This window comes from Cebidichthys violaceus, unplaced genomic scaffold (assembly GCF_023349555.1).
Source record: "Cebidichthys violaceus isolate CVI_PGR_0920_01 unplaced genomic scaffold, fCebVio1.0.p SCAF_11, whole genome shotgun sequence".
NCBI classification, from domain to species: Eukaryota; Metazoa; Chordata; class Actinopteri; order Perciformes; family Stichaeidae; genus Cebidichthys; species Cebidichthys violaceus.
The window spans coordinates 11,380,711-11,394,657 of NW_027176274.1; the positions used below are offsets into that span (position 1 = coordinate 11,380,711).

General features: G+C 43.1%; 1 protein-coding gene across 1 annotated transcript; it reads right to left on the reverse strand.

The window, feature by feature from the left end:
- Nucleotides 1-920: 920 nt before the first annotated feature.
- LOC137868183 (ras-related protein Rap-2a) lies at nucleotides 921-13,881 on the reverse strand. The gene is made up of 2 exons (XM_068704787.1): nucleotides 12,818-13,881; nucleotides 921-2,664 (listed from the first exon to the last, which is right to left on the reverse strand). Exons 1-2 carry the CDS (start codon nucleotides 13,129-13,131, stop codon nucleotides 2,427-2,429), a joined length of 552 nt encoding a protein of 183 aa, XP_068560888.1. The 5' UTR covers nucleotides 13,132-13,881; the 3' UTR covers nucleotides 921-2,426.
- Between the last annotated feature and the right edge of the window lie 66 nt (nucleotides 13,882-13,947).

Here is a 13,947-nt window from a genome sequence, read left to right on the forward strand (position 1 = left end):
CAGCTTGATCTCTCAAATTCTGTCCTTAAAGGAATTTAAACTCTAGAAACTGTAAAAATAAAAAAGGTATGTCTCTAACAATATGTATTTAGCATCAGCTCCAGTTGCATTTACTGTTCAACCATGTTAAACTCAGGTTAAAAGGTCAGTATGAAGAAACAACGCACTGTCCAGTGCAGACAAACACAAGCACAGATCGTCAGCAAATGACAAACATATTGAAGTCATGTTTCTGTGTCAAAGTGTTGAAGTTGAGCTAACAAACAGGAAGTTAAGAGCTGTGTGAGTGCAAGCAAACAGAGCTGAGTCCAATCCCTTTGTCCAAGCTAACCTCTGTTCCTCCAGCCAGAGATCAATCAGGGTTTACTGTCCAAACCCTGACCTAAATGGGTAATTAATACTGGTCAGTAAAAACTGAGTAGAATGACATTTTCAGAGACAATTTTTTTGTTTGTTTTTGTTTTGTTGGAGCTGTGGTCGCTGAGTGCTAACAAAACAGTAGTTATATCTTTAGTACAAGCTATTGACAGGTATTACCCATTGCCTGAGATGCCAGAATAAAAGACATCTAAAGAAATAAAAGCACAGGTATGTTCCATGTGGAGCGCACAAAGTGTGTAACTTTCCTCCTCGTCCAAATAACAAGGAGAATAACAAACTACCTATAGCCGTCTTGACATATTCAACCCAGGCTGAGCCCTAAAGAAAGCTCAGGTCGGTGCCATCAGACTCTTTAAAAGTGAAAGCAGGACACTTTGGCTGAGTCCCGCTGGAGTGATGCATAAGCAGCAGTAATGCATTAATGATTAAGGCTGTACAGAATCCTTACATCTCCTGATGTAAGAGAGGCTAAACACATAAAGAAGTTTACATCGTAATGATGTAGAATAACAAGTAGGAAAAGCACAGAAGAAAAGAAGAAGTGTTTAACGCACTTTTATTGTTTAGGTGTCAAATGTAACAGTGTCACCATTCAGAGAGGGAATAAAGAGTAAATGGTCACATAAAAAAATATAAAATCAACAATGAAAATGGTCACACGGGGAAAGTCTGGTTCCCGTGGCAGCACAGATGTACAGTTGAGACGGTGTCCAGATCCAGACTTGTATGTGTTTGGTTTGCACATTTCCACAGCCTATGTTTTATCTCACACAATTAAGAGTCCTTTTTTTTTGTTTACTAGCCATGCATACAGTTGACAGTTCCACATGTGTTGAGTCGGTGTCTTCACAGGAGCTGGCACTTTCAATACAAAATATGTACACTACCATTTATTATTGTATTTATCATCGCCCTCGTCGTTACTATTTGTTACTATGGATTTGAATACTCTGAGCACACACACAATGAGATCGGGATGTTGAAACTCTTGAGCACCCCATTTCATGTTGGTCGGAGGAGAGAAAAGAATATGTAAAGTACGACAAACGTTGGCATCTTCACTTAAATATCCCCCGTTCCTGAAAAGGGTTCTGAGAGATCGTCTGTAGTGATATTCAAAAACTGAAAAAGATGAACTCTTTGTCCCATCAGGATGAAGCAGTTAGTTATATTACTACTCGGCAATCTGCTGTCAGAGTCTTCCAGGGGGGAAAACGAAACACCACACGATATGTTAAAGACTCTGCTATTGTATCTCAAAGTGAGAAAATAGGAAAGAGATGACTGCACCAATGTGTCAAGAAAGACACTGACTCGTCTACCATATTCTCTCTGTTCCTTTTGTAACGGCAGAAAAAAAAAAATAGATGTGCTTTCAGGTCACCTCTTTGGTTCAGCCCTGTGATGAGTAGAACAAAACCCCCAACCATCAATGCACAACATGAACTGGGAGAACAATTGTACATACTGTAAATCAAATACTCCTTACTATTTAAAACAACTGGATCCCAGAAACCTGTTATTGAATCTGTGTCCAGTAGCTACTTGTAAACCGAGCTGTAGCAACAAAAACCAGGAGAAAACACCTTTTTACTCATTTATAAGAAATTATAGAACAACCTAAAGAGTAAATATCCTAATCTGTGATTGTTCGCTGATGATTCTCCCCCCTCAGCTCAAAAGGACAAAGACAAACCCAAACAACAGAAGCGAGTAACATAAGGCGAGGGCATGTTCCTTTTCGTCGTTTGTCAACTTCTCTCGCGGCAAATTCCTGGCATTCCCTGTTCAAAATGTATTCATTACTCACATCTCTTTATTAATGATCGTGTCACTGCTGATTTTATGCTCTGTGGAGTTAAAATCCATTGCGCTCTACCATGAATTTTTCTTCCGCCTAATTGGCATGTGTGTGTGTGTGTGTGTGTGTGTGTGTGTGTGTGTGTGTGTGTGTGTGTGTCTAAGTGTGTGTCTCTCTGCTGCGGGTTGGTGTAGCTTCCTGTAAGTATACTTTTTGCCTGGCCTGGTCCTGGAGGCCCCTGGGGCTATTGTATATTGCAAGAGGAGCAGCAAGGGTCATCCTTGTCTGGCTGGGCGGCATAGTCCATCTGCCGAACGATCTCGGCGAACAGTTCGTCTACCATGGTTTTGCTCTTGGCCGAGGTCTCCATGAACGGGCAGCCCCACTCCTCGGCCAGGGCCTGGCCTTCGCTGGACGACACCTCCCTCTCGCTTTCCAGGTCCACCTTGTTCCCCACCAGGATCACGGGAACCTTCTCGTACCTGAGGACAGACACAGAGCCACATCGGGGGGGGTCAGACACAGATATACACGGCCATAGCTGATGCTGAGGAACTGTGCGGAAGCAAAGGAGTGAGTTTTAGCGCTTTTATATTTTTTACTGAACTTACAGTTTACAAAGTCAGGCAATTAGGCTTTCAGAACATGGAGTTAGCACATGCCTAATGCTCCAAAAGCTTTAATTTGCACCACTGATTAAAACCTAAAACATAACTCCATAATCCATAAATTACCCCATTGAAATGTGGCCCACTAAAGCATTGAATGGAAACACTGGATGACTTAGCCTCAGTTATTCATTTTCAAGGGAGGTAAGCTGCATTCCACAAAGAGCAGGGAAGCATCCTGACTGAGTCTCTGGACATTCATGCCATGCATATAGACAATATGAATTAATCATTAATCAGGCACACAAGCATAAGTACACATACAGTATGCTCATATAAACACACATATCTTAATGTGTATTTACTGAGGTGTTCAAAATCCCATCATAACAACGTCAAATTTTTGTCAAATCTAATGAAATGATTTCATACTTTTTGTTAGCTAAATCCTTCATTTCAAAGTATTGTAGTAAATATGCATAAGATCATGTTGGAGTACTGATAAATGACAATATCAAATTCTCTGTGATTGTCATGATTAGCATGTCCATGGCCGTGTCTACATTACTGCAAATAAATATGCAGATTTAGTTCAAGTGGTTTTGACACGTTTTGAGTTTTCAGATAGTTGACTTGAGTTTTTAATCCAAACTGAATTCCCCAAAACCGCCATTCAATGTTTGGTTGAATGGCGGTTGGTATCCCCAATGGTGCATTTCTGGTAGAGAATGTAGTTTGTATTAATAGACCGTTTTAACATGCATAGTCTGTATTAGCAAGGCAAGCAGCTTTATTGATGCATCACATAGAATTACAAGTAAACTCGAGGTACATCTGCACCTTTCTCTCTCTGTTGTTTACGAAGCTCCGTTCATTTCAAGGTTAGTGTCATCTCTGTGATTGATTGCTTCCAAGTTCTAATATAACTGAATAAACATTGACATATTTTATGTTTATGTTTTATTGACTGCAAAGTAAAAGTGGTGATTTTATTGACAGTCATAAATACTGACTGTTGGACAGATGCTTCCAATAATGCCTCGACTTCAGCTTTGAGGCGCTTAAATCGTCACAACAGAGACAGAAAATGATGTGTCTGTAGAAAACTGCCATCCCTATCACATTGCACTACTACTGACAATACTAGTAAGTGTATTTTAGATTACTTCGAGGGACCCTGGCACACGCTCAGGGACTCATTTGTGTTTTCGGTCTGGCTCTTATCTCTCTTTTCACTTTCCATTACTGTACAGAAAGCATTTTTCTGGGCCATCCTCATTGCAAGAGTACTTTGTTTATTGTTAACATGCAGTTAAAACTATCTTTTGCAGCATAAATGAACCACTTTTGAATGCACGTTTCATTGAAAGAATCCAGATGATTTATTTCAGAGACAATCTGTAAAAATAACTCAAAAGAGGATAAGGCTTGAAAATAATATGATAAAGTGAATTTTAGACATCTGTTAGTTCAATCAAGAGAGATAAGTCAGATGAAGAAAAAGTAATTGTTTATTATAAACAGATGATATGTGATGATGAAGTCTTGACAGCGCTTGGACTCTACAGGGAGATGTGTGATTGAGGGGCGTCTGCCCTGAGCAGCTGCAAGATAAATCCCCCCATGGAGTCCAGACACTGGTGGTGGCTGATGAGGCTGATAGACTCATGAGTTGATGAAGCTGATGAAGCCGCGAAGACTGGGTGGAGGTTGAGAGGCGGGGAGGTGGAGAGGAGCGCAACAGCAACATGAACCTACTGAAGGTAGAGAGACAACCATATTTAAAAGGAGACGGCAGCGAGATGATAGTTGTGATGTAATTGTGTCGCTGTGCTATTGGATAGAAGAGACCAGCTGATCTAAACAGCTGATATCATGATTTACAGCCCCAAACAATGACAGTAAGGAAGATATGAGTGAGCATGCATGAGAGGAGTGAATGACAGATGTATGAGGAATAAACAACAGGCCTAGGCATGCAAAAGTATAGTCTTGTCTTTTTTAGTGTTACTACTTTGGTGTACAAATGGACTTCGACAGTGGGAGGCACTTTTTCACATAAAGAATCAGGGACGCTGTGAACTGCCGCTGAACCTCCATGCCGCCCACCATGTCTACAGCCTGACCCAGTAGAGAACAGGAGACGGGTAGTATGGAGCTCTGACCCCTGAGGGTGGGAAGTGGCCATAATCCTTTGAGCTCTGAACTCGCTGCCATGTTGCTGGAGCGCAAAATGTCGCTGTGGAGCTGGACTACTTAGTGGACAAGCGAGAGGAGATCGTCACTCAAACCAAATAGGCTAGTGCACTAGAAGGGACAGTTTCACCGATGTATCCACCACATCTGTTTTTGATATTGGGGAACATGGTGGGCCTCAGCACACATCAGATAAGAGAAAATAAAGATCAGAAACATCACACAGCAGATCATGCACAACCACATCCTTTGGTAAACAACAGGTTGTTATTTCTTTCATCCTTATCGGTGTGTGAGGTCGGCGACGGAGCGCTTTCCATCTGTCGGACCCGTCGTTTGAGTTTAAATGTCTCTGTTCACGACACGGAACATCGTCAAATCTGATCTGGGAGTCGTGCACCCGAACCCCCCCCCCCCCCCATCAACATCATTAGGGTTTTCAAAAGCTGCCCTCGCTCTATGAAATATACAAGCTTCTAAATTATTTATAGAAAAAAAAAAAAAAAAACATCCTCTTCCTTGATTGCTATGGTAACAGGTATACAAGGAAATGACTAATGCTGGGGCGATTGGGGAGACAGCAAAGCAGCAGCTGTGATACTTTTCCAAGTCGAGCAGCCGGAGCAATTCTCAGAGGCCAGGGGGCTGCAGGTTTCAGCGTTAAATAAGCTTAAACTTTCAGAGAACACGGAGCCGACTTTGATCTAGTCATGAATACTTCATCCAGAGTGAACTTTAATCTCCACTATCCCGTATTCTGTTCCCGGGATCGGCTCAGCAGCCGAGAGGGAGCTACTAGGGTTGAAGTGACAATCTTAGAGGTGGGTTCGCTGCGTAACCAAGACCGTGATAGTGTTCCACGAGCCCCGAGGGAACTTCAATGAAAAACTACAGCTTGTGCTTCCAGACTTTAACATGCAGCGCGGTGCACAGGTCTCATTCACTGCATTCCTGGTGTCAATGAAAACCAAACCAAGGCCATTATTTTCCTTAAGAACTATTTTGGACCACGTCTCAGTGGTGGTAGAGGCTGATCAGGCCTTGAACCTGAAATACCCTTTACCACCTTCAGTAACAAACCCTAAACATAGTTGTGGGTGCGCAGATTGAAAGTCAGAACTTTGACTTTTATAGCTGTACTTTTAGAAGTCACGGGGGTCTCAGCGGTAAGTTGGGCTACTGGTGCCATTTAGGTCTCTGTTCTGCCCCAAGCTGTGGTTTTGGCTCAAATCTCTTGCTGTAAATCTCTTCAGGAGGCCAATGGAAAGTTAACTATCTTATATATCATGACGTCTTAAAATGTCTTGTTCTGTCCAAACCAACAGTCCAAAACCCAATAATATTCAATTTGATATGAGAGTCCAAGAAAAATAGAAAATACTAATTTTTGAATAGCTGGAAGCAGTGATTTTTTGTTGTTGCCATTTTTGCTTACAATTACATAAATTATGAACCACTTATCAAAAATATTTGCCAATTAATTATCGAATGACAGATTTGTTGACTGATCATCTCAGCTACGTCACAGTGATATTGTCATCATTGTGAAATTGTTTGTTTTTTTCTTAGGTGTAACACCCAGATGACACTTCAGTGGATACAGATTAAATCTTACAGCAGGAGGAATCCAATTCAAGTCAGTCTAATAAGGTGATATCAAACCTTATGTCTTGTGTCTTTCTAAAAAAAAAAAAATGATAACAATAATGGAGGACTTGACTTGGTCTGCCATATGCATGTTATGTAGCTCATTTTGGCCTCATCATAACACAAGTGCAGCACAAAGACATGTGGGACCAAAGGAGAGGGTCTATATATAGTCATAATAACAGAGGAGGAAACTGGCAGGCCCGGGAGGTGTGAGACAGCGGCTGCCACGGATCCCCGAGGCTCCCAGGGCCTCAACATAAAGGGTGTCGGCCAAAGGCTGGTCCCTAACACAGAACACATACGGAGCGGTTTACATGGTTTAGACATGAGCCTCAAAATGACAAACGAATAACCGCTTGTGTTGGTGCTGTGACACAAACAACGTGTTACGCGTTAGCTCTGACTGCAGACACCCATTGGAGCTTTCCCAGACACACTTTATCTATAAAGCATGATGCATCCTCTCACATGGGCTTCGCTGATGGACGGCGAAGCCCAGCAGCCCAACAGTCTCTGGATTTGACTCTGGCCGGCACCGTCAGGAAACAGGGCTGCATGCTGGGCCTCCTCCCAACGGCCCTTTTGTGGAGGCTCTTCAGTTTAGTGAGTAAAGAGACGTCAGCTGAGTCAGAGAGCAGCGTTGAGCTCCTCTCTTCTGGCACAGTATCAGGGCAACGGAAGACTTCATCGACAATAGATATCTGGGAAATCTTTGTTAACACGCCACGGCAAGCACATGAATTCTGCATGAAATGTTTGGATTTTCAAAAGATTTCAAAAAGAAAGATACTACATGAACTCTATTTTCTCTCAAGGTTGTGAAAACAAATGACAAGCTTCTCCTTTCCTTCACAAATCTAATGCCATTCACAGATGATGGAGACGCTGGCCAAGACATGTCAAAGCAGGGAAGATAAACGAGTAGAGCTTTGACAGACTGCACAGGCTCTCATCCTTGGATCTGAAGCAATAATACGGCGCACTGCTATCTCCCTGCGGTAATTATGTCGTCTGAGACAAATTCCTCCTATTACTGTACAAAGTACGTGACCTAAAATCTGAAATGCAAAGCGCTGCTGCATAGGAAATTTGTTCTGATTGCTTTTCCATAAAGAGGAATACGCTTTGAATAGTTCAGAGACTCATTCATAAGTCTGATAATTATACATTACACTGAGGATATCATTCCAGTGTCGACACTATCCCAATGTAGGAAGATCTCTACGTTTAGCTTTAAAAATTACATCAGACTAATATACAGTGCAGTAATGTATTTATTGTCAGTTTGTTAATGTCTGATATCGGGCTGATACTGACTCCAGTAGCTGGATCGGGTATATATGAAAATGGGTCCAATTATATTCAATTCAATTCTATATTTACGTCTGATTAAACGTGTGTACTACGTCATGCTTCAGCAGCATACTGGCAGATCACATAGCTGAGGGAGCTAAAAACAAGCATGTCAGCTTTTTGGAGGTATTTCACGCTTTCTATGCCAATGACTTCTACAGCTACTTGCAATATCGGTTAAAGCCAATGTTTCAAAGGGTGGCAGCAGCACGGCAGAATATAACACAACCGAATGAATCACCTCCAGACGCATCATGCCAAAGAATTTGATGCATTTAAAAAAAATGAAAATTCCAAGTTGCTGGTGCACAATTTAATATTTTAATAATAAATGACAATTCAGTAAATTGATATCAATGCATATATTTGTTACATTAGCAGGGAACTTTATGCCGATTTTTAAATATTCACTCACTGTATGACTTAACAACAATAAACCCCTGCTCCCTGTGACTTGGTGGTAGGATGGTGCCTTGAGTTTGAATACATAACCTACACATTTAGTCAGTGCGCAGGAGAACCTGTCAGCCTCGCTGCTGGTCCGGCTGTTCGTGTCCTGCTGAGCATCAACATGCCTGTGAGGTGCAATGGAGCCTCTGAGGCCGCTATGCGGACAAAAGAGACGTTAACATTCTTTATCACTACGGCCTTTTATGTTTACGGGGATGGTTCAGTTTTTGTGTGACTGGATGATAAACCTGACTGACTTCCCAGCTGTTTATTTGTGCTGCTCAATTCACCAAAGACTACTGGAATTACCAGCTTAGCCCTCTTCACTCAAAACAGAAGCAGTGTTTTTCATTCCCCAAATAACTGACTATCATATTGGATGAGTGACATTATCGAAAAGTACATTTTGCCCTGGATTGGATATGGGTGATTTAATGCTGTCTTGTTAACATGTTTTTGTTATTGCTGGCTAGTAAGCTAATAACACGAGTCTTTAGCCATGCTAGCAGCTCTGTGTAGCTTCAAGCTAAATGCTAACCCTAGCATAGCAATTGCAAAAAAAGTGGTGACCGACCGTAAATTGCTTTTAGAATTGCTGGCCTGTGTGTTGGAGTAAGTTGATGTGGGCTTCTTTCCATTACTCTATAATTTTCTGTTTTCAACTAGTGCCACCCTCTCTTAAAGGGGCGGTGACTCCCAAAACACAGCAGCAACAACTTGTTGGATATTTGAAAACCACCACTGTGTACAGCCATGAACGCATACTTTTGAAAGCCAAGTCAACCGTTAAGTAACAATCAGTGAACTTTAGCTCAGTTCTTTTGCCCAGATTTCACAATAGACAGATGAAAGAGGATCCTTCTGGGAGAGCTGGGACACTGCTGCTGCTGCCCCTTTTATTGATCGTGATCCTTTCAACCAGTTGGCACATGAACAAGCCTTGGAATGATAACTCCACAGTTTTGGTACAACGTTGAAGGCACACATGCGGCAGTTTATTACAGGCAGAAGCCTATTTCACCTCTTACTTCTTCACCCTCATGCCACCTCTATTTCAATGATCCGCTAACTCCCCAATCCCCACATATACCTAGTGTATATACTGCAGCTGAAGTCGGGAGCGATGAGGTCTCCAGCGAACACAGGCCTCAGTGTAATCACGTGCAGCCATGGCCTCTGTGCTAAAACCACTAACAGCAGCCACTGATGGATGCTGACAGGGTTCAGAGCGAGAGCGACGCACAGCGGCCCCTCTGACCCGAGCGAACACCGATACGGTCGCGACAGGTCACCGGTGTTTTGGCAGCGAGGAGGGACAGACAGGCCAGAGAGGCAGCGATACAGTGTAATGCTCAGGAGCACTGACGGCTGAGGTTAGCATTACAAAATAAAATTTCAATAGTTCACCAACTGCATACAGAGACACCTGTTACTGCTGAAGCTGGGATCCAAATTCTATACTGACTACATGTCAGTCAACCATCAACAAATAATCAATAAATCAACAAATTGGCTCTAAAATTCCACCCTTTTTCTGATGTCATCACAATTTTCTCTCATCGTCCTCTGATGTTGTTAACAGTGTACCTTTTCATGTCTCCATTGTTTGATGTCTCGTCTTATCTGGTCCTCTCCTACTGCATTTACTGACTTTCTACATTTCACATGCCCTTCAACCAATCCACAGAACATGCCTGAACTTGTTGCATTTCAGCTCTGGTTTTGAGAGAGCAATAAGCAGGTATTTTATAGCAAACTATTAAACCTGTTATCTAAAACTTTAAATGTCTTGATAAGAAAACAACATTGTAAAGCGTCCAGAATCTAATGTGATTCTAATGCCAGGAATCATTCAACATGTTTATGTACCAATGCAAATATGTGAGTGCATGTATTTCAGTTAAAGAACGGGTAATTATGAGACCCTTTTCTGCATTTAATACGCACAAACCTTCTGAAATACATCAATGTTGACACAGCCATAGGAACTTTGTCTTTAAAATGCAGTACAGTGATTATATTATGACAGATTATTATGATTATAATCTGCCAATATCTGATGACAGATCACTACATTACTGGTGCTATACGGTTACAACTTGGCTTGTATCTAAACAAAAGGTCACACGTGTTGAGCAATGTGTTTCCAATAATTTACCTTTAATTTGCTAAATATAATCACAAGATAATTATATGATTATGATGTGATTAAGTGAATAATTTGATGTAATTATTTGCTTCGGCAACAAGAGAAACCATGACTGACACCCGTGATTATGGGTGGTCAAATGACGTTTAGACATAAATACAGCATGTGGTTTTTGTATTGATCTTCGGTTGCTATACAGTGTGGGGTCAACTTCACTGAAATGAGATCATATCAACTGAAAAAGGAAACACAGTCTTTGTTTGTCTGCTTGTAGAAGTATGTGTTGAGTTCACCTGTACAGGAGATTTAAAACCTCTCCGGAGCAGAAGTCGCCTTAAATAACCGCCGTCAACAGACAGAAGCTTTGAAAAGGCTTCAGACAAACAGCGTTAGTTTGCTCAGACCTCATCTTTAACACCCAGCTGAGTAAAGCAAACCGCTTCTAATCTTTACATGAAATGTTTTGCTCCACGTTTTCAAACACAATCTAAAGTTTGAACTGAAGCGCAGGACTCTGAAATGAACCGCTGTGTAGGGGGAGCATGTGAAGTGTGATGTTATCGCTTCAGAAAATAAATTCCGCTGTGACATTAGAGAAGCACCACCAGACCCAGTTAGTGTGAAATCATACACCAGCCTGGCTGCATCTGCTGTGTGAGCAGCACACATGTAGACATTTACATATAAACACAAACACACACACACACACACACACACACACACACACACACACACACACACACACACACACATATTAAACACACACACACACACACATATTAAACACACACAGACACACACAACGCCGCAGACTGAACATACCTCTCCTCATTCTCAACTCGTATGGGGGAAACACGTTGACCTCATTCTTTCATCTGGAGCCACAGATTTATAGGATTGTTTATAAGATGGAAAGTGCACTTGAAAAAAGGATAAATCCAAATTGGTAACAAAGACTAAAGGAAACTAAGAAAAAAACATTTACAAATTTAATTTAGAATAGACAATAACCGTCCCAACAGAAACACGAAAGCCTGGAATGACTGCACTGTCCTTGTGCTAAGCGTTATCTTAAGTAATTAGCTGTATCAGTAAACAGTATGCGCTTTAAGCTGCACTGCTTAAAATATGCTTCATCATTAGAACAGCCTCGTCTCTGTGGAGCCTGCCGGACTGCCTACATTGACTGGAACACATCCACCGACACCTGCGATGACAGATGAACCCACTCAGTCACAACACAGTGCATGCTGCCACCGATGACTTAACCGGCAGAGGCATCCATGACACCGTCTATTTACGCTCTCAATGGGTTATTAACATCAGGCCATGTCACCAGGTGAATGTACAGCAAAGGCACAGTGTGTCTTCACAGTGCAATGAGCCCTGAGTAAAAAAACACACAAAACAATGACGTTACAACATAACCACACAGACTCAGCTATCCTCAGCTCACACCGGTGACCTCATATCTGGATCATCTGTGTTAACAGCGCTCAGACATCAGACAATGTTATGCTTTCAATTGTGCCGCTCTTCCTTAAAGTGCTTGTGCAGCTTGTTAATTAAAAACGTGGCTTCATCTCCTCCGTGCAATAGTGTGCTTTTATTTTTTCCCTCAAACCCCCATACAGCGTTGTGAGCAGGGCTTCCTCTGATGCACTGAATCCTGGGTATCCCTGGCTGGGTGTTTCACTAGGGTTGCAGCATCCGGCAACAGCAGACACCAGCTTGTAAGGATCACAGTCGGCGTCTAGCGGCGTGTGATGAGTGGAAGACATGGCTGGTCTTCACATAGTGCTGACGGAATGAGGGGAATCAGCGCTCTGTTGCCCAGATGTAACTGTCTAGAAACATTACAAAGTTTGCGGAAGTGCCGAGGAGATGAGGCTTCTCTTGGAGATCACAAATGTGTGCTTTTTTTTTTTTTTAAGAGCTGCTGGGTTTGCAGTGCAAAGACATTCACTGACCTACAAGCAGTGTGGGTGAGACCTGGCACACCAGAATAGAGCAGGCAGGTTGTGTTGGTTGTGTGCCCTGAAGATGCTCAGCATCTCCATTCAAGCTCAGTTCTCAGACCAGGCCTAGGCCCACCCTCAAACCATAGGGCCTGATAAAGGCCAGCCCTGTGTGTGTGTGTGTGTGTGTGTGTGTGTGTGTGTGTGAAGAATAATACCCAACACTTAACAATCTGGACATTCACATTTCCCTACGCATTATTTCACCCACCTTTTCACTCTTATGATTTGATCCCTCATCGGCTTTATGTCCTGGAAGCTCTGCTGGTTGACGAGGCTGTAGACCAGTATGAATCCTTGCCCGTTTTTGATGTAGAGGTCCCGCATGGAGGCGAACTGCTCGGTACCGGCTGTGTCCAGGATCTCCAGCACCGAGGGCGAGGAGTCCACCTCAATCTCCTTGCGGTAGAAATCCTCTATAGTGGGGTCGTACTTCTCAATGAAAGTCCCGGTAACAAACTGCACGGTGAGGGCGGATTTCCCGACCCCACCGCTGCCGAGGACCACCACTTTATACTCGCGCATCGTGGATTAAATCAAGTCGTAAAGTATCAAATCTCCGCGCGTCATTGAAATGAACTCGAGCCGTCCACGCCACGAATCACATTGACAATTCGCAACCCATGTCGAACGGGTTGTCAATAACACAGTCCTGCTCGCCGCTGCTCAGCTATGGCAGAGCACAAAGACTCGGTGCCCCAAGATGGATTTCATCGTAGAAATTCCCCCATGCAGGCCAGACACCAACAGCTATACGGGCACCCGAAGGCTGCAACTGTCCCAAAATGTGCACGGGCAGGAAGGAAATATCGCCCGATGATGTGGAGCGTGCGGGTTTTCATCTGCTTAACTCACCCCTCTCTATGCACCAGGAAAAAAACAAACTTGCTCCATCGAGGACACTGGGAAAAAAAACGCTGGCTTAGCCCCGAGAATGAAGTGCAGGCGCGATTTTTGAAGCCCCGGACGCCGCCTCAGGAAAACAGCACCGACTAAAAAGTATTTCCACAGTTAATTAAAGAACTTGCGTCCTTTTGTTTCTTTTTCAGCATCTCTGGCGTGTCTCCGCTTCTCCCTCGCTCTCCGGTGCAATCCCAGCCGCCATACTCTCGGGTGTGGAGACCCCACGGCCGCTGCGTAACCAACTACTCCCCGCTCGGCTTCCGTACCGAAGTAGAAAAAAAGGAAACTTACGGAACCTCCCTCCCTTCAGACGGATGTGCGCGCGGTCCAACGGTCGGCCTCCGCTGTCTCTAAACCTCACTTTGTGCCTTGAACGGGAGCTGCACGCGGTCAGCCAGTCACATTCAACGGTTGCATTTCCGTTCATGTGTTAAAATT